Here is a 21793-nt window from a genome sequence, read left to right on the forward strand (position 1 = left end):
ATTGCAAGCAATTTGGAAGAAATTTTAGAGGAGGGGTCAGCAAGAGGTATCTGTGTCCCCATGCATGCTCCCAGAGGTCAAGGCCATGTGTGTATATATTAACAATATCAGACATTTAAAAATCGATAGGCCTAATATGTGTAGATATAAAAATGGTGGGTACAGTATCTCATATCTATATATCGTCCCAAATCGAGATGTTGTGCTTTTTTTAATATTTCAATCAGGTTCCATACAATGTACGGAACTCTGACGAAAAATGTCTCAATCATTGAATCAAAGTTATGTTGTTCAGAGATACAGTATGGTCGTATGCATAGTATAGCTAATGAGGTCAACCTTCTGAGAGTCATGTTACACCATAAAGCTATGTGTATGTGTATGTATGTATGTATGTATATATATAGATATATATAAACATATATATAAACATATATATATAAACATATATACCCAATTTCATATCGTGTATATAGGACATGTTAATGAGAGAAGCGTTATGTAAACCTGTATACAGTTTATACCAACATCCCGTTTCTCAGTATATCTCTATATAATTTATTCAGTGTATATATTTCTGTATATATTGAGCCTATATCGTACTAGTAAAGGAACCTATCGGGAGTCATGCCTGGATGCATACTTGATAGTTTAATAACGTTCGAAAATTCATAAAAATGAGTAACACATCTCACCTTCCCTGCACAAGATTGATGAGTGAATTGTGACCGTTGAGAGTTTTGATTGTTCTAGATAAGACAACAGTTTAACTATTTGAACAGAACATGTTTGTGTTTTTTTCTTCAATACTCATCAATTTCAGGCTGAATTTTGTGTTGGGATTTGTCACAATTATCAGCTTCACCATGCGTATATACACTGTATATACCGTTCACACTATTTATTCAAATTATTTTTCTTTACATTAAATTTTAAGAATTCTATATGCATATATATATATATATATAAATGAAAATTTCATTTTCATTTTCATTTATATATATATATATATATATATAGTTTATGCATAAAATAGCGAAACGGTGAAGCGACACTCTATACCACCGTATAACAAGCAACACTCTATACCACCGTATAACAAACAACACTTTATACCACAGCACAGCAAACAACACTCTATAACACCGTATAAAAAACAACACTCTATAACACCGTATAACAAACAACACTCTGTAACACCGTATAACAAACAACACGCTATGACACCGTATAACAAACAACACTCTATAACACCTTATAACAAACAACACTCTATAACACCTTATCACAAACAACACACCGTAACACCGTATAACAAACAACCCTCTATAACACCGTATAACAAACAACACTCTATATCATCGTATAACAAACAATACTCTATAACACCTTATAACAAACAACACTCTGTAACATCGTATAACAAACAACACTCTAGAACACCGTATAACAAACAACACTCTATAACACCGTATAACAAACAATACTCTATAACACCTTATAACAAACAACACTCTATAACACCTTATAACAAACAACACTCTGTAACATCGTATAACAAACAACACTCTGTAACATCGTATAACAAACAACACTCTAGAACACCGTATAACAAACAACACTCTATAACACCGTATAACAAACAATACTCTATAACACCTTATAACAAACAACACTCTAAAACACCTTATAACAAACAACACTCTATAACACCGTACAGCAAACAACACTCTATAAAAACGCAAAGCAAACAACACCCTATAACCCCGTATAATAAACAACACTCTATAACACCTTATAACAAACAACACTCTATAACATCGTATAACAAACAGCACTCTATAACACCTTATAACAAACAACACACCGTAACACCGTACAGCAAACAACACTCTATAAAAACGCAAAGCAAACAACACCCTATAACCCCGTATAATAAACAACACTCTATAACACCTTATAACAAACAACACTCTATAACACCGTATAACACTGTTTCGAGATCCATGGACTTTTTGAATATAATAACCCTTTGTCCGTTAAGCTTCATTGAACATGCTAATAATGCTATTCCCGAGGTTATTGTTTAGTTAACATCGTGGAAATATTATGTAAAAACCAGATGTGCGTGAGATATACGCTTGACTATATGAAGAAAAAGTAATTTGGTCTCTTATGGAGTTGGTATGTTTCGAAGTGTTGTAGAATTGTCTATAGTTTAATGCAATGAGGACCATACAACACATTGGAAAAGCTTCGAAGAGTAGGTTACGCTGTTTGGCCACTAATATATTTACATAATGGTCTCTGTATGTATCCTATACATACATAGGACAGAATACGTAGCCATGCGCAGTATCGTCCTTTTCGAAGAGAATCATGGTACTTCACATCACGTGACACTTAACTTAACAACGTCATGATCACGTGGTTACGTTCTGACTGTAAAGGGGAGTGGTTTAGTCAAGCAGTGTCTCATAGTCTAGTCTAGCACGTCCCAAGTCCGATAGTGAGTCCGAGTCCAAGTCCTTGGCATCCGAGCCAATGTCCACCTCCATGTTGTCCAATTCCTTCTGACTCGTCTTTTTCCAATTAAAGGATGCCCTGGGTCCAAAACCATATCTGGGACCTGGTTGCATTCCCACGTGATTGCCGCTCAGGTTAGACGTTGTAACGGGGTAATATATTAGATTGGGCATATTTCATTGGGTACAGGGTTGCCTGCCTCGCTTTCATAGTCCCAGGGGACTTGTCAATATTGCAGTTAGCCAGGAGAAGCGGCTTTCAAAACCTGTTCGGTGAGAGCTTCACAGATTTAAAAAAAAATATCACAGTACAACAGTTTCATCTTCGTCCTGTCTTTCGGAGCTCACTTTTGAATTTCATCTTGTCAAAGAAGCAATTGCGTATCCAGGATGTTTCGATAGGAGGATGGGGGAGTGGTTTAAGTGCTGAAGGATCAGTCATGAAGGGTAAGGGGGCCCTGATTTTGGAGGGACGTCCCCTCCCCCATTTGAGGAAATTATGTTGATATTCGGAGTGTCTAGACGTCAAATGCTGTTATTTGTTAAACATCTTTAAGTACCTTATGTAACGCAACTTTTTATTGTTTTCCCCCATTGTATTACAGAAAGTTGTAGATATTTATTGTTTGTAACTGTATTAAACAGTATATTAACAGTGAAATATAACAGAACTGAAATTGTATTCTTAGGGAAACCGCCGGCAATTACGGTGAGAGAAAAAAATATACGAAAACGATGTCAAATAAGGGTTTGGTTCGGTGCTCGCCATTTGCTTCCTGACATCAGCTATTACGACATAATACACTACCAGAGTTGATTTTCCAATTCCTTAGAGAAAGTCAATATACAATATAAGTTATATTCGTACCGGTAAACACAAGTCACTGAATCTCAGTTTCATTTGCTTAGAATGGCCTTCATGAAAAATAAAACAGATGACAAAGTAAGTGACTAATAGATGATTATTCATTTATTATTCAACATCCAATCTCAAATGAATATTAGTGAGCAAACATGAATACGCCAGGTCATATGACCTGCATATAACGTAGAGGATTGTAGCTTAATGCCGGTATGCATGTATGGATATATATAAATATGTAAGTATGTTCGAGTATGTGTGCATGTATGCATGTATATATGTATATATATATATATATACATATATATATATATATCTATACATACATATTTATATATATATATATATATTATATATATATATATATACTCTCTTAAAATGAGAGACTGAAATTTCAGTCTAATCGACTGAAATTTCAGTCTAATGATGGATGGGATAAGGGATCAGACTACTTAGACTGAATTCCAGTCTGAAATGTAAAGACTGAAGGTCAGTCTTAATTAGACTAAATACTCTTCAGTCTAATAGACTGAAAATCAAACCACTTTAGACTGAACAGTCAGCAGTTTAGACTGATTTATTGCAGCACCAGTCTTAATAAGATTGAATACTTTCAGTCTATAAGACTGATATCAGACTGAACAGTCGGTCCTTTAGACTGAATTATTACACATCACAGCTATACTGTCAATTTTATAAATTGCAAATTCTGGATTGAACAAGCTTTTCTATAGATCCTCCGTGTTGGCTAAGTGCTGGAATTCTTCAATAAAGATGCAGTTAAGGTCATCAAGACAACATTCAATGATCTGTTAATGCAGGGGAATTTACTGAAAGGTGCTACTTCATGGAGTGACTTCACCTTCACATCCAATCATGTTAGGCTATAAAGACCAGAAAATTATTGTGACAGTCACACACAAAGTACATTAAAAATGGTATTCCATCAAGAAATATAATTGTCAATATCCACCGAACAGTAATTTTATTCCCACTAACCCACTTATATATTCTTATATAATTTTTAATATATTAAAAAAAAACAGAAATCAAAACTACAATATTCTGAGGGATGTTCAACAAAACATGTTATCTTTGCAACAAACGTTCAAATTATAAAGATACTTTACATAACAGTGACATATTTTCAGTTCAATATTAATCTGTCAAATTTCTGCTTGAATTGGGCCTGGATCTAAAATGTTCTTTAATTTTTTTGGAAAGGATTAGGTGAGCTGAGAACAGATCAGTGGTGTCGCCAATGGGTGGCCTGGGGAACCCCTCCCCCGAGAAGGAATTCACAAATAGACATATCACCAACCAAGATTCAAATGTCTGGCAACACCACTGTAACAGAAAGCACTTTAAATTCTTTGTATGTCACCACCAGGTGGTAATACCCTGGAATTCATTGACAACACAGCTGTAAATTGAGTGGTTATATACCCAGCTGATCCCATCTCCCGATCTCACTGAACTTTAAATTTTCCACTGTAAAGGATATAGTAACTATACGATCTTGCCTTTACAAAAGGGATATGATGGAACACGACGATAGTACAATGGATCTGGTACATTGCCTTTTTTCCAGTTGTGAATCATTAATGTATAGTAGCAACAATTTTCTTAGAATGATTTCAAAATGGGGAAAACATATGACAAATTTTCAGCAGGTTATTTATAAAATATTAGGAATGGTCAAACTATATATCAGTGCGGTGAACATTTAATACTTTGTGTTTCAATGATATAGATTGGCGATTGCTGAAAGTCATTATCCAGCACACACAAAACAAAATGTTACAAGCAAGCAGTTGACAGAATGGCACAAACTTCATAATGGCTATTAGATAAACATAAACTATTATATACTGCATTCACGATTTCATGATATGGCATTCATATAAAGCAAATTTGTATGCAAAAACAGTACATGTGACTATTATACCACCCTCAATTATTTCTTAACTTTCTGATAGTAATCATATATAGTGATTTTGATTGGGATTTCAATCAAATTTTAAAGTTTTATGAATTATCTCACGTGAATCCTTTAATGTCGGCCTCTAGCTGAAAAAGAAATGTCACTCGAGAGTCGACTAAAAAATTGAAAACAGTTTTGACTCATTACATCACTAAAATTTAAAAAAAATGGGGGGGGGGGAATAATGAGGAAAGGATATTCTCAAATGGAATTTTCTACAGTTACTGACTTTATAATAATCAGGTTACTTGCTTTTCATGGAACAAATTATGGAATATTGTGCACAATAAATAATATTAGCTTAATTAATTGCTTAATTAAATAAACCTTCAACATAGTGAGTGCAGTGAAATGTAGGAACATTAAAGTAAACATTAAAATAACATGCTCGAAAAATCATACAACAAAGTTTTTTTGGCAACTAGGTGTTTGTTTAATTACATTCATAATTAGATCAGTATCATTAAAAAACATTTTTAAAAACCAAAATTCAATTAAATATTTATTTCTGGAGCCCTCCCTATTCATATAAAACTGTTTGTAAACTCCGGGTAATCAATTTAACGTTTTAGGGTATGTGTTAGTTACTCCTTAAAGGCATTGAAGATTTGTCCCAAACAGCATGCAGCCATCTGAAAAAGTTAACTTTCTGTTGCTTGCAAGTGATGTTTGTTCGTGTCGCTAAAAAAGACAGACAGTAATGAAACGTGATACCTTGATATCTTTAGCTGGACCTGAGATGTTCATCGCTGTATCGTTTATACACTGTAATGTGGGTATTGACCGTAGCTGTATGTACTGACTGTACACTAGTGTCTAATTACCGACGGTAGCAAGCTGTGTTTGTATTTTCTGGGATCGATGGCAGTGTCTAACACTTCTGTTACACCTCATTCGAAACTAGGTCAGATTACCGGCATTAGACGTTCTTTTTGCGCGAGTCTTCACACCCTTTTAAAGCTACTCCATGCTGACACACGTGGTTCCGGACTACAGAGCAATAAAAAAGTAACATTCACTCCTTGAAGTAACTCCATGCTGGCTGCCCTTATAGATGTGGCATGGATACGGACGAGAGACTTCACTTCTGTTGGTTGCAAAATTCCATACACCATGGAAGCATGGAACTCACAAAACTAGTGTTGTAGAGGGGGAGCATAGTCTATGTTAAATGTATGTTCTACGCCTCTGTCCCAGCTGGAATGGCCAGTTTATCTGCCACAATGAAGAATTGTTTGGGGTTCAATTCTGGTCCGAGAGATAGGATGAAAGGCTGTCAATATTGTCCTTGTCTGCCCTGTGCTGTACTCTCAATATCTGTGCCCTCCTGTTTGGTGAAGATAAAAATAAATGTGATCAAGGACAAGCAATATGGTATAAATCAAAACATTCTTAAAAAAAGATATGTTGAGAGGTAGAGAGACTAGACTAGAATAATATTTAGGAGAGAATGGAGAAACAAGAACATGACTGGCATTGTACAAAGGAGATATATCAATTCACGATAGGCAGCAATATGTCATCCATGGCGGGTGAGATGTGTTATGTGAAGGTGGATTCAAATTCAACCTAACATTTATGGGTTATCATGTTGATTTTGGCAGGTACATGGTTACCAAGCAAGGTTTGTTGTTAATTGTTTTCAGAAATTTCTCTTTTTAAGGATAAATTGTTCATGACATCTCCTGATTCCATTACATCAGCATAGAAAACCAGTGAACAAGGAATATGATTTACATTTTAGCCTACTGATTTCACTAATATGTCTATCTGCTTGTAAAAGAAACTGATTTCATAACATTAGTGAATGGTAATATTACTGTAAAATCTTATAATAAAGACTGATGGCCCACTATATGTTTAATAAAATAACAAAAGCATACCAATTCTTTTCCAGTTTCCACATGATTTAAATACAAGGGTAATGGTTTAACAGAATCGTGTTAGCTTCATGCTGTAATGGCTGTAGAAGTCACTACATTTTTTCAAATAATTAAGGGTGCTTACAATCTATGCATAATAGTACTGTGTTTTGCAATTTCTTGAGCATTATTATGTTCAAGTATTTGTTATGAGGTTAACCTAGCCTAGATTCATTTGGGACGATCGAGTACATATTGCAGTCCTGACAAGCGTGCTTATTCGCCCGACGATTGGGTTCATATGCAGGACAGGCGGGCTAATTTGCCCAACGATCTGGTACCGTGATAGCTTCATGCTGTAATGGCTGTAGCAGTCACTACATTTTTCAAATAATTAAGGGTGCTTACAATCTATGCATAATAGTACTGTGTTTTGCAATTTCTTGAGCATTATTATGTCCAAGTATTTGTTATGAGGTTAACCTAGCCTAGATTCATTTTGGGACGATCGAGTACATACTGCAGGACAAGCGTGCTTATTCGCCCGACGATCGGGTACATATGCAGGACAGACGGGCTGATTTGCCCGACGATCGGGTACATACGCAGGACAGGCGGGCTGATTTGCCCGACGATCAGGTACATATGCAGGACCGGCGTGCTTATTCGCCCGACGATCGTGTTAATAGGCCCCACCAATTATAACAACAGCCTAGGCCCTATTTGCTATAGTACAGCCTAGCTAGGCCTACCTCGCGCACAAGCCTAGAATAACTAACGTTACGAACTGCCAAGCTTTTATTCTGTATTAATTGGAAAACAACAAAAAACATACATACATACCCTCGAACACTGTTATCACTTCTTCGTGGAAACCTTTATTTGTAAGAAAAGTTCTTAAAGACTCAGCCATTGCTAATTTATAACCTTTACTCTAGCTTAGACATACGGTCGTCTGTCTCGTTCATGCCTAGCTGTGTGTACGGCGTGCGTACGTACAGTACAGCGAGTACCTGGCTAAGCGAAGAATATAGTAGTATATATGTACACAAGTTGTAGCGCTCGTTGTCACACTTATTTTTGCGGCGTATTTGCAAGTTTTCGGATGACGTAGGCGCATTTCTGTTCTCTGATTGGATACATTTTTCAGTGGAATACAGAGACTGAAAATGGTAAGATGACATGCCACATGTGATTAGCTGATTGGTTAATAAAGTCAGTCCAAAACAGCGACTGAACGGTGTAACTGATAATACAGTCTAAGTAGAGTGTTTCTCAGTCTAAACTCAGTGTATAACACTGAAAAAAATTTCAGTCTCAAAGAAGACTGAATTCTTCAGTCTAACATTTTAAGAGAGTAAATATATATATATATATAAATATTCTGTATGTATGCGTTCATTTGTATGTGTGTATGTGTGTGAGTGTATGCGTATATGTATGTGTGTATGTTGGTATATATGAGGTGGACAATGGGACTTTTGCACTCGATAGATCTTCCAACTCTTCGCCGTTGAAATATTTCGGCCTATATAATGCTATTAATGAATCGAACACAGCTGCAGGCTTTTCGGGGTTCTTTTCCGCACAGATTTGGTGACTCTGGCCCTCAGGAGGTTTGAATGCATTAAGCATCAAACATCTCTACAGACTAAAACATATTTATATATCTGCTAACATTAATTATTCAATGAACGTGTCATATAGGGAAAGACTCATGTATATATGCACGCTGGTTAATATGGTAACAATATCACGGAACACTACGAATGATTTTGGGAAATATATATAAACGCCGTACCCTGTATTAATTTAAAACATGACAGTGGTTCCAGCGTGTAATATTATTAGCATTAAACCTCCATGACGTAATGCTTCCACTAAATACCTTGTACAATTAAACACTATTCAAGAACAATGAAGGGGGAAATGGTTTGTCATTTAAGGATATTGTCAAATATATCAATAATTCCATACCTTAACATAATAATAGTAAACTACTCATGGACCTTATGACGGGTTACAGTACAGTATATAAGTTGAAGTGGTACAGTGAGAAGGGTCTAGGAATTTGTAAGAAAAACTTTAAACATATTTATTAAAACACTGACAATAAAAGCTATATGCACCTCAAATAAAGGTACAATGAATTTATCTGAATATGTGTTATTAAAACATATATATATATATATGATACGAATGCACAGAAGTTACAAATTAATGATAATTTGATTAAAATATGACACTACACAATTAAAAGTAACAAGAAATGAAATAAACACTTACCAATTCTTACTTGCGTTGGGATTTGTGCTACAGAGCACAAGCAGAGAGACATAAAACACAGACAAATATAGTGCAACTTAGGCGCCATTTTGAATCGTCCGGTCTCGACCATCTTGTGTCGGTAATTCCTTTTATATTTGTAAACGAACGAAGTAAACTTCAGCAGTTACATCCACTTGAAAATGTGTTCGTGAAAAGTGAGAACATTTTAAGCAAACATATCACACCAAAAAATGCATGTCAATATTATTTGTCACTAACAAAAGAGATACAAATTGACATTTAAGGTGTAAAGTTCCACTCAAGACGATAATTACGTTCGGTAATTGAAGGATGATAATTCAAGATAAAGGTTGTTAGCCCATAAGCGTTGATATCTCGGCAAACAAAACTATATAGATAGCATACAGGGCAGCTATACTGTACCGTATATAGAGACTATGTGTGTTGCAATGTGGTTGTATATAATATGACGTATATATCACAAACAACCATAGATATGAACAGCGGAGTATATGAGAGATTAGTTATCCCACTGTGAGAAGGTAGAGATTGTTGAGGCAAAACAGCGCCGATGCAAAACAGAAGAGAAGAGAAGAGAAAGAGAGAGAAGAGAGGGGAAAAAAGAGAAAATCCTAAACTCATCAGAATGCACGCACCGTGAAGAGCAGAGGTGTCTGTTGAATCGAAAACAGCCTCCCAGTGGGAGGGAAAATAATACTAGGGGAAATAAAAACATGATGGAACAACCTGCCTCAGGACCATCTATGTATGTATGTGTATGTATATGTGTGTATGTGTATGTGTATGTGTATGTATATATATATATATATATATATACATACATATATACATATATATATACATATATATATATATATATGTATATATATATATATATGTATATATATGTATATATGTATGTATATATATATATATATAAACATACACATACATACATATGATATATATATATATATATATATATATATATATATACATGGGACTGAACATGCGTAAGGATAAAACTCAGTATAGCCTATACAATATTTGCGGAGGACAGATGGTGAACTATTTAATCACAAATTATGCTAATTATAAAAGAGGAATATTTTATATTGTTAACTATACACTTTTTTATGTTTTTATTTTTATTTTTTATGTTTTGTCTTCTCCTTGTCTTTTGCGTGTGTATACTTTTTATAAGCCTCATTTTTTAATCACGTATTGTATAAGAAGGACTCAGATAATTGAGACCCCGAAGTCAATTAAGCGTGAATAACGGACTAATGACAAAAACAGAGCTGGAACGGTGATGAAAACAAAACTGTTTCCAATTTACTATGGAGGGGGCAAAACAAAATTGCGTGGGATAACGTAAATACGCCACGGTGTGCATTATGCGTCAACTTTAGGCCTATTGAATGGTGAAAATAGCAACTAGTATTAACTGTTTATATCCCCATGAGAAAATGTACATATGTAATGTTTGTTCCAGGGGGAGGGGCATTGCCCTCTTCAACCAATACCCCCCCCAAAATTATATAAAATTATTTTAAAAACTAACATAAAAAACTATATAGGCCTATTAATCAGCACAACCTTGCGCGTAGAGCTTATTATACATCTTGTTTATAATCTGCAAATATTCCTCAAGATTCACCATTCCACGTTTATTTTTGGGGGGAGGACGCCCACCAGCGCCCTACCCCCCCCCCCCGCATGAGAGCTTCGAGAGCCACAAAAAAAATTGATATTTATTATATAATCTACGTTTCATGCGTTCGTTAAAACATATAAAAAAGAAGTAAACAAATATAACTAATAAGTTCATATGCTAATATCATCTCACTCCGCCATGCATTTACCCGAGCTATGACATTTCCTTGTGTAAATGGAAAAAAAAAGATCAAATGTCTCAGGGAAAATACACCCGATTCCTATCTCGATAATTTTGTATCTGTTCTTCTTCCAGAAAGCAAGCATTTGGTACCAAGTTAGTTTGCTGGTGATGTTTAAAGAGTGACGTTGGATGATAACTTGTAAAATTTCATAGTCCGGAGGGAAGGTGCGGGGGAGGGGGGGGGGGCGGTTGGGGAGAGGAAAACAAATATGAGTTATCAGTTTCTTGCGGAAATCAATTTTTCAAGGTATTCAGCCCTTAATTGCGTATATGCTCTATGGAACGCCGTCTGAATAGTTACAAGTTGATCATAAAATCTGCTGTACAACTGTTAATTCCAACAAAATAACAACATGTGACTTATTGTTGTTGTAGGTGGTGGCGCTATTCTTGTTTCATGTTTACTATGGCGGTCATGGGGAAGCTTGCATAGAAGAGGCACACACTCAAAGACTATACTTACATTTGATTTATTTATTCATTGTTTAGATGGAAACAAAGGCGCCAGTTTAGAGGCGATATTCATTGGACAATAATTCACTTTTGCGATAGTGGGATTATATTAAAATTAACCTTTTGGCAGTTCTTTAGTCAATATAAACTCAAATCAATAATGCATCGGAAATTATCCATAGTGTTCTATAGTTACGGATTTCTGTAACATCCGATGAACCTCGTACATTTTTGTCATATGTGGAACTATATATTATTATACTTCTATTAGAAAAGCAATCCGATTAGAGTTCAACTAACATATTGTCAGAGCTGTAAATTTGAAATGGTTATAATATTTTTGACACTAATATCGTACTTTCTGGAAGCCTTCAATCTCAGGCATATGCTTATTTGGTATGGTAATCTAACATTTGTTATGCTTATATCTTACATATGGAGGCGATAGTTTTGCTTACACGATTATTTGCATGTAGGCTATAGGGTTTTCATATGATATATGTAGTATCCATTGTGTAATGACGTCATAACAAATCAAACACAAAATTCGTTGTTCGCGCTGTAATTAAAGCACTCACCGGATCTGAAGGAAATAGCGAATCTCTACTTACACTGTCCAAAGAATCGACGTCATTAAAACGTCACTAAGTTCGATCAGGTGTACGATCATGATGTATGTAAATACACGCGAAAAGCTGTAAAGATGCACGCAGAGCTATACATCAGTACGGAAATGTTCAACGGGGTCTCTTTTCCATAGGCTCGGACTTGAAAAAAACGCAAATGGCCAAGAGAGTTTGGAAGAAAAATGGTTAAATACAGTCATTACTTAATATATTTGCAGAGAAGTTACAAAGACCGTAATTATATTATAGAATCTAATAATGGACTCAGTGAAACAATGAGAAGTCGGTTACTCGGACATCGTGTTGAATAACTGAAATCCTTACATCTATTCGTATTCTCGGTTAATCGACTGCGTTGCATGACGTATATATCGTAGTAGACCGCCGTTCTGCATATAGCTATGACGTCAACAGTATATATACATTGATATAAATACAGCTATATGGCTGATTTCACTCCGTTGTTGGCTATTGATATATAGTGTAAAAGTTTACGCCGTCGAACGATGTGAATGACATTTCATCCCGGGTTCCGTTAACAACGATCACAATTTTAGACATCAATGGCCGTTGCCAAGGAAACCCGAAACCAAAGGTCTTTGACGCCTTTCAGATGAATCCACCACCTCCTCAGAAGTCGTTTCTTAGTTAACGCGTTTTAACGGGAGGATACATTATACTCGCGGGAGAGGTGACTCCATAATAGCAATTTTAAAAATTAATGTTCAGCAAAATATATCGTTCCTCCCAGTTTTCGTCACTGGGTGTATATGAGTGGGCTTCTTACCTGAGTATAGGATTTTAAAATCATGAATCTACATAGAAATGGTTATTATTGAAGCTAGCAGTACTGAGTCTGTTGCAAATATTGACAGAAATCTCATGACAGTCTAGACTATATTTCAAATTAGTCTATGATAATTTCAAGACTTTACCCAAAATCGTCTTCCAGTTTTGTAGCAGGTTAATAAATTGAATGATTTTCATGATTGTAAAAGGGGGTTATTTTGAGGCCAGAAAGTTGTAACCAAAAGCTATCAGTCCTACACAACACCATCCAAAACCAACACAAATGTTTCTTTTAGAATAATTTCAAAAGTATACGGTAGGTTTGATTGGATAGTGAAATACTAAGCACCTCTCTCTACCATCAAATTTACACACATAAATTCCGAAGGAGCAATTAAAGTCTATTATGTTCTATTTTTTGATTGCTTAATTCATACCGAACCTTAAAATGATATGTCCCAACCAAATCGTAAGTTGTACCTTTCTGTTACCAACACGTTGTTATCATATCTATATACTATTCATATAAAGATATGTTGCATTATAATTAATTTCAAATATAAATTGGGGTAAACAGGTTATGACCCTTCCTTTCTACATTATTGACCACGAACAGAAAACATAAAATTTTCAAACTTTCAAACTTTAGTTTACAGTTTCGACAATAACAGATTGACCGAATAACAACATAATTTATACGAAAATCGTCAAAATTGTTATGATACAAGAATATTCAGCTCATTAATATTTTTCAAGTGACTATACCAGATGGCGAAATTAAAGAAATGTCAACATTTTGGAGAATTTATCAATTTTGTAAAACAAATTCATTTGTATAATTTCTTGCTCCTATTTTAAGAGACTGAAAAATGTGTTTATAACATTACCGAATTGAGACTTACCATGTAAAATGACTTCTTTTGAGTACCCGGACATCGCTGATCCGGTACACTCTGTACTGTTGGTGGATATGCAGAAACGTCTGTCTTTACCATGGTAGGAAACTTCAGCAAGAACGTTCCTAATGGTGATTGTAAATAACACTACCAGAGATGACGTGCATAATCTGTGTCTTTGCAGTTTTCGACTCGTTCTTATATAGTTTATTCTTCATCGGCAGCGGTAGCCCTTGTCTTCCTAATCATAACACAGGAGTGTGACTATACATCTATTTCAATAAAAAAATGTCCCTTCAAATACTCAATTATATTTTCATTATCCCAGCTAACTTACGGCTCATTTCACACCAATCCTCCCCCCCCCCCCCCCTACTGTTTTAATTATGATACATCCCATATAAATATGTCATTTAAAATAGAAATCCCATTTTACCAAAATCCCAGAATAGGACTTAATTAAATATTTCGTTACTATGCAGTGTTTATAATAGAAAAGAACTTCTTTGTTACACATTTCCATACAATGGTATATATATATGTCTGAAAACACGAGAAAACACGTGTACTATTGTACTATTTAAATGTATATACTTGTTGCTCTTTGTAACGTAAGTGACACGTGTCGTTTTTTAAATCGATAGATTACCGTGGTATTTAGGACCAGACTCTGTGAGAAGAATGCAATATTTTGTATGTCAAGAAGATTCGACAGTAGACCAAAAGATATACGACCGAAAAGTAATAGTAACAATATCAAATTATAATAATAATAATAATAGTAATAAAATAGGACGCTCGCATTTTACTTTTGTAGACGGTATTTTAAGTGAATTTGTTAAATATCTCGAACAATAAAATTGGAATTTCAAAACCAAAAGTATATTGTGTCACTTAGAGCTAGTTTTGGTTTATATACTCCTATACGGTACGAATAAAGTAAGGTATTCTTTAACTTAAAGGAAAAGGGATAGAGAACATAAGTATCTTTGGGGTGCAAAGGGACGGGCTATATAGAGGTAGGGTGTAGCGGGGGGGGGGGCAGATTTATAGGTCAACCCCTTATAAGGTAGGGTTTTTTTAAAACAATTATCGCTTTCTTGAAAGCAATGTTTTCTTAGCCCTATAATGTCTTCTAGTTGCATTTCTCAAATATCGCTCTACTCTCCTAAGCCCACCCCATCTCACCCCCCCCCCCTCTCAGGTATATATTACCAAACCTCTTTCCCTGTTTGAAATGGCTAAATGGATGACAAATGTTAAGGAATCAAGACGTATTTATTACATTTACAAATGAGAGAGGACTGTATATCTCCAAGATTGTGCAATATATCTCTCAACACACAGAATGATACACACACGCACACATACAAACACATATTTATTTTACCAGTGTGAGAACGGTGCATTATCATCTCTGGCAGTATTGCAGAATAGCTCACTTTGGGCAGATCTCCATTTATCTTAAAGATGACAGAATTGATTCATTTCTCATTACGAAAAGAAAAAAACCCAGAAAAATACCTAATATCAAACGATCGAGAACACTTAAGTATATACATGACTGTCTTTATTTATTTATTCATTCCAGTATATATATAAAATTTATTAAGAGGAGTCATAAACTACGTTAACAGGAAGATATAACAGTGTTGATGTATATGCGTGGGTGCCTAGAAGCGTATAGATCAAAGACAAAATAAATATAAAAGAAAAAAACGAAAAAGACAAGACCAGTTGGCGAAATTGTCGTTATTAACAGAACTCGAGGCAAAACCCTTCTATTTCATAAAGGCCGTTGCATTTGTCAAATGTTACTTGTTCCATACCTATATCTGCATTATATATTGCAGTTGTGTTGATCATTACTAAAAATTTGAAAACTCCTAAATTGAATTCATAAAATATGCAGACGTTTATTTGATTACTTTGAGGGTGGAGAGGAGGAAAATGCTCAAAGCTTTATTAAACCGAAAAGATATGAGATGAGGAATTGGATAATGAATGCCAATGATTGAAATGCCGGAAATGAATGCAAAGATATGAATTAAAATATCCATGAGATTATTGACTTTGAGGGGGGGTCCAAAAAAAGGGGGGGCAAATATTTGTGAAAGGTGTGTTGCAGTGAAAGACGCTATTTCATAAGTAAAAACAATCGACTAATCATGATATTTACGTAATGAAGTGATACTACTGGTGCATATATATATATATATATATATATATATATAAAATATATATAATATATATAATATTTATATATATATATATATATATAATATATATATATAATATGATGTTTGTGTGTAATAATTGCTTGTGACTTTTTGCTTTTAAATTTAGATCTTTTTTACTCTAACCTATTGACCGCATTTAATGCTAGTTTTTTTCCATAGGCCTAATTTAATCAAAACAATATATGATAGAATAAAACATTAACAAGAATACTAAATCGAACAGAAATATAGCGTTAGCTGAAAGAGCAATGTGCAAATAAAACACATCGTCATTCTTGAAGTTACATGCTGGGAATTTTCAGTTTCTATATCTCTTTCAAAATATCAATTTAACTTTTCTGATTGCAGAGAAAGAAACCAAACTACTTATCTATATCTCCCAATAGCGGCATTTAATATGTAATAACTAAATAATATAACAGTTCTCAGACGGTCAGATGATTGGACACTTTGCCGCCCTGACCTACACACTGCGGTTTGCGAACCCTCTAGGGTTTTCGACAAAATGTTTTGGGCGGGTCGTCAAAATGTCGAGAGAAGAAAAAACAAACACATGCCTATATATTTGTGGGAATAGACGGTGAAAAGGTTTGAACATAAAATAACTAAAAAAGTTGCAATATTTAACACCATTTTGAAACTGAAGTACCTGGTATTTAAAGCAGCATTTTGCGTCCTTTTCTATGATTTTTCTCAACCTCATTGACTCCACTATGCCATAACGACATACATAACTAGCTTATGTATTCAAATCTCACTTCAAATGGTGGCATAAAAGTCGAACAATTTACACATTTCAACTTTGTTTTTCTCGAAGATATTTTCCGTTGGGTTCCAAATAAACCTCGCCCATAATGTGACTATTTAAGAGCTACGTACGTCATTGCTTAACGCTTTTGGCAGGGAAAAACTTGGCTAATATCTTAGTTTGCTGTTTTGTGATTGATATGTGTATAAAACTCGATGGACTTGTCAAGAAAGTTGAAAACGGCGACAAAACGCAAAATGCTGCTTGAAGGGGCATGGTAAACATTTTAAGATGACTCTAAAAATGAACATCATCAAAATGTATATCGATACAGATTAAGCTGATTAACGCCAGAAACGGACTGACAAGATCGTTGACAAATATCATCACCAAACTAAATGTCTTAAATTAGTCATTTCAAGTTACAAAATGATTCATCCGTTAGAAATTTAAATTTTGTTTCACTAGCAAGAGGGAGACCTGTTGATAACATTTAAACTGTAGGTATAAAACAATTTATGAGATAAAAGTTTGAATACGTGCCCCGAAGAAGCGTCAAGTGATACTGAGAAAAGAACGTACGTGTGGATGGTCGTTTGAATACATCTCTGTGCAATGGCATGTGTTACATCAGTATGATTAAATAGGTGGTACTCATGCAGTGACTATACTAGTAAACAGATCTTCTATATATAATTCAAGGATTACATTTGTTTATTCTCCTATATCTTCTCTTTTTTAATATTTTGTGAAAATTAGGTCGTGTCAATAATTATATCTTCTATATACCCTCCAATGATATCTTTAGTTTAATCATCCGTTAAAGCCCAGTCACATCTCACCGGATTGCAATAACGGAGAGGGAACGAAGACAAAAAATGGCACTCCGTTGATGTACGTTAGTATCCGTTTAGTATGCGGTTCTCCTCCGTCCGTCTACGTTTCATTACCGGGAGGGTCCGGTTTGTCCGGTGTCGATTTTGAACATGCACAAAACTTGGAACGGACATCCACCGAAAAATGTCTCCGTTATTTATTCGTTACTAATCCGTTAAGCTTCCGTTTTATCAGTTTCTCATGCGTTTTGTTCGTTCTGTATGCGTTTGGCATACTGTATTTCTCCGTTCGACTCTGGTTATTGCTATTGCTCACCGGATCATTAACGGACAAAGAACGGATGAAACGTAGAAGTATAGTACCTATACCGTATATTCGACGGACGCTAACGTAGAAATAACGGAAGTGTAAAGGAATAGAACTGACAATGAACAGATAGGTAACGGACGTTACACGGAAGAAACGGAAGAACTCAGGCCAGGAAAGTATAACAGACGGACATAGAACGGAGATGCAGCGTACCTCCACCTTGTCCACTCCAAGCGTCCCACGCCTCATTCTGCTCCTATAACCTCTACCGTCAACAACTACATCATGGACCCTTCAGAAAGATTCAAGCTTCAGACCACAGTGTCAGCTTTACAAGCACAGATGCTTATCATTGAAGCCAACATCAAGACCAATGAACAAGTCAAGAAGAGAAGGAAGAGACGTGCTCGGCTTAAATGCTGGTCTAGGGCCTTGCTAGGTCCACAGAGAAGACGGCAGTTTGGTCTTTATGACCAACTAACGCAGGAGCTGCGAATGGAAGACCAAAATCTCTCATCAACTTCATGAGGATGCCCCCTGATTTTGAGGCACTCCGGGGGCCCAGGTTTAAGACCGTTTCTTCTCCGTAGCTAGTCCGGTATGTCCGTTACTTTTCCGGTACTGCTACGTTTTGTATGTTCTTTATCCGTTAATTGTCCGTTGTAAATTCGTTACTATCCGTTGGTGTTCGTTAGTTCGTTCGTTGTTATTCCTTTGTTCATCCGTTGTTCGTCAGTTGATGTCCGTCCCTTGTACGTTTGTAATCCGTTTTCACCGTTGAACGTCCGGTACGTTGCAACCCCCAGATGCATGCGCGACAACTTTTGCCAACGGAAATAACCGGATGACTGTTTTTCGCGCGTACTCTTGTCCGTTCGTGCAATCCGGTGAGATGTGACAGGGCCTTTAGTCATGCATCTCTCACCAAACAAATCCTACCATTAACAGTCCATCCAAAAATCCTTGATTCATGCATTTAATTTTCATTTAAGAGAAACAAATATTATTATGCAAATATAGTATAGGTTTATAATTACAACATGGAACATGAATGTTAACACAATCTGTGTACCGGTATCTGTTTAACAGTTCTACTTATTTTCTTTTTTCATTTTTTTGAAAATGAACATCGCGGCTTACGTTATAGATTTCGCAATACATTGCAGGTTTGTTACCATGGTAACTAGCTAACCGTTGTTACATGCTAACCGACGTAACAATGAATCAGAAGGCTCGTCGAAACCTCTGTTATTTGTTGTTGCGTTGCTAGGTGTATATAGCTCAATTTGCTTACACGTATACGCGTGGCGTAGCTTGGACGACGTTGTGAGTAAATCTATATGACCGACTTTGATTGGTTCACAGAGCTGCCATTTAAAAAATCGCCGTTCCCTGATTGGATTTAAGATGTCATTATTAAACAGTCTAGGCAATATATGATTGGCCAACAATTTGGATACGTATTATATTTTTCACAGTTATGCATAGGCGTATAGGAGCCCAATTTGATTGGGAGAGGGGGGGGGGGGGCTGTAACGACTTGCCCGAAAAATATAACCAAAATTTTTCGCACGCTAATTATTGGGAAAGTCGTTACAATAGTAATGATAGGCCTAATAATAATATCAGTTTAACCATTGAAAAACGAAAAAAGTGCAAATTATTTTTCTTTCAGTAGGTGCCCGAAAAATTCTCAGCATATTGCCCATATTTTCACAAAAAATATTTGGTTGGGGGCTGCATCCCCCCAGTCCCCCCCAGCCCCCCTCCCCACCGCCTCCTACGCCTATGCAGGTATGTGTTCGATTTTACGATCTTTGTATAACGCGGGTATATATCTCATTGCTTAATCTCATTGTCTAGCTTCATCACAATTATCATGCTGTAAAAACTAAACTAAAACGTTTAACCATTATACCCCGACACTGAGCAGAGTATGATGGGTTTTAATATCATATAGTTGTTACCTTTTCGGAATTCTAAAGTATTTTAAAATAATTCTAAAAGGTAAGAATATTTATTTAATAACAACAGTCAAATTTGAAACTGTCATCTGAAAGGATTTAGAACCTGTATTCTTTCCCTCTCTCTCTCTCTTGCGTGCTATGCGCATTCGCCTAATACTTGTCATATTATCGGCCATGTTGTTGTGTTGCTATCGGAAATGCGGTGAAATGCATTGTCGACATCAGTCAGTGCTAATAAGCGCTAATACCGTGGTAACTTTGTTTTTTGGTTCGCATGCGTTTTTAAAACATAAAAACAATATTATAACTTTAACCAGTTACATGTTCGATTAATGTCATTCAATAGTTAAGACTATGAAATTGATTATATACACGCACGTAGGAATCAATGCTTGACAGTCAACCAATTCTTAGTCAATTTAACTTTGCAAAATTTAATTAGAAAAAAGGACTAGAAACTGCTTTAAGTTCGACTTTGTTTTTTAAAGGGCCGACGTTCTGATTGGTGACTCGTCGATAAGCTTTAACCTCTTTGAGCGCAATTTGTTTCCATAGTTACGACCTTTGTGACCTTATACTGAAAACAAAGGTTTGGATCTTTGTTCTCTGCCACCACTTAGTCCAACTTAATCTTCTACTTCTGATGACCTGGAGTAAAATATACAGAAGTGTATACGTGACATCGTATTGTAGATTACTGAGCCTTTGCTCACTATATGGATGGCCACAATGGCCACAATATATATATATATATATATATATATATGGTGTATATATATATATATATATATATGGTGTATATATATGTATTTATATAGATATATGTATAGGGAATTAGTTGGGACTAGTGGAACACTAGTAGTTGTTACTCAAAGATACCCAAGCCACCCAACTAAGTGGGACTTTATCGTGGGAGCAAAGGCCAGTTCTTAAGACAGCTGTTGGATTCCAGTTCAAAATTGACGATGGTCGTATTTGTAAATACCGCCACCAATTTTGAATTTCTGTGTAAAATCGATGCAAAAGATTTGCACTTGTGTAAATACCATCGTAACACGTGAGATATTATTAAAACCTTTTTCTTTATAAGTTTTTCAGTAAAAATGATATATAAGTAACTTTTGAAGCTTATTACTCCAATTTTAGATTTATTTTTTTCACTTTTGTTAATATATCATGTCTTAATTATCTACCAAGAAAACCCTTGAAATATGCATAAATATAAAGAATTTTCTCATGGATGTCAAAATGGATAATTGACTAAACATAATTTTTCTATTTTCACCACTGACGCACCCCCCCCCCCCGCTTGAATCCTCTCTCGATTATCAGAATCTTAAACAGGTACAAATGACCTCTGATTTTAAGAGGGTGTGTGAGAAAAACTGGTTCGCGGTTAGCTCGTTTTATGCCTGCTTTAGAAACAGTTACATTTTAATATAAACAATAAAGTTAATTAACTATAATATTAGTGAACTATCATTTCATAGTTAATTACTCATACGA

At 35.4% G+C, this 21793-nt stretch overlaps 1 protein-coding gene and 1 long non-coding RNA gene across 2 annotated transcripts in view; both read right to left on the reverse strand.

Annotated features, from left to right (window-relative positions):
- LOC139979900 (glutamate receptor 2-like) overlaps nt 1–10090 on the reverse strand; it is a 36058-nt gene extending 25968 nt beyond the window's left edge. The window contains exon 1 of the mRNA XM_071991111.1: nt 9520–10090. Coding sequence (XP_071847212.1) covers nt 9520–9631 — 112 coding nt within the window. The 5' untranslated portion in view covers nt 9632–10090. The remainder of the gene's footprint in view (nt 1–9519) is intronic.
- LOC139979841 (uncharacterized) lies at nt 4329–8596 on the reverse strand. The gene is made up of 2 exons (XR_011797352.1): nt 8077–8596; nt 4329–6698 (listed from the first exon to the last, which is right to left on the reverse strand). It is a non-coding gene; the product is annotated as an uncharacterized lncRNA (long non-coding RNA).
- Nucleotides 10091–21793: the final 11703 nt, after the last annotated feature.

Source organism: Apostichopus japonicus, chromosome 14 (assembly GCF_037975245.1).
Source record: "Apostichopus japonicus isolate 1M-3 chromosome 14, ASM3797524v1, whole genome shotgun sequence".
In the NCBI taxonomy this organism is placed as follows: Eukaryota; Metazoa; Echinodermata; class Holothuroidea; order Aspidochirotida; family Stichopodidae; genus Apostichopus; species Apostichopus japonicus.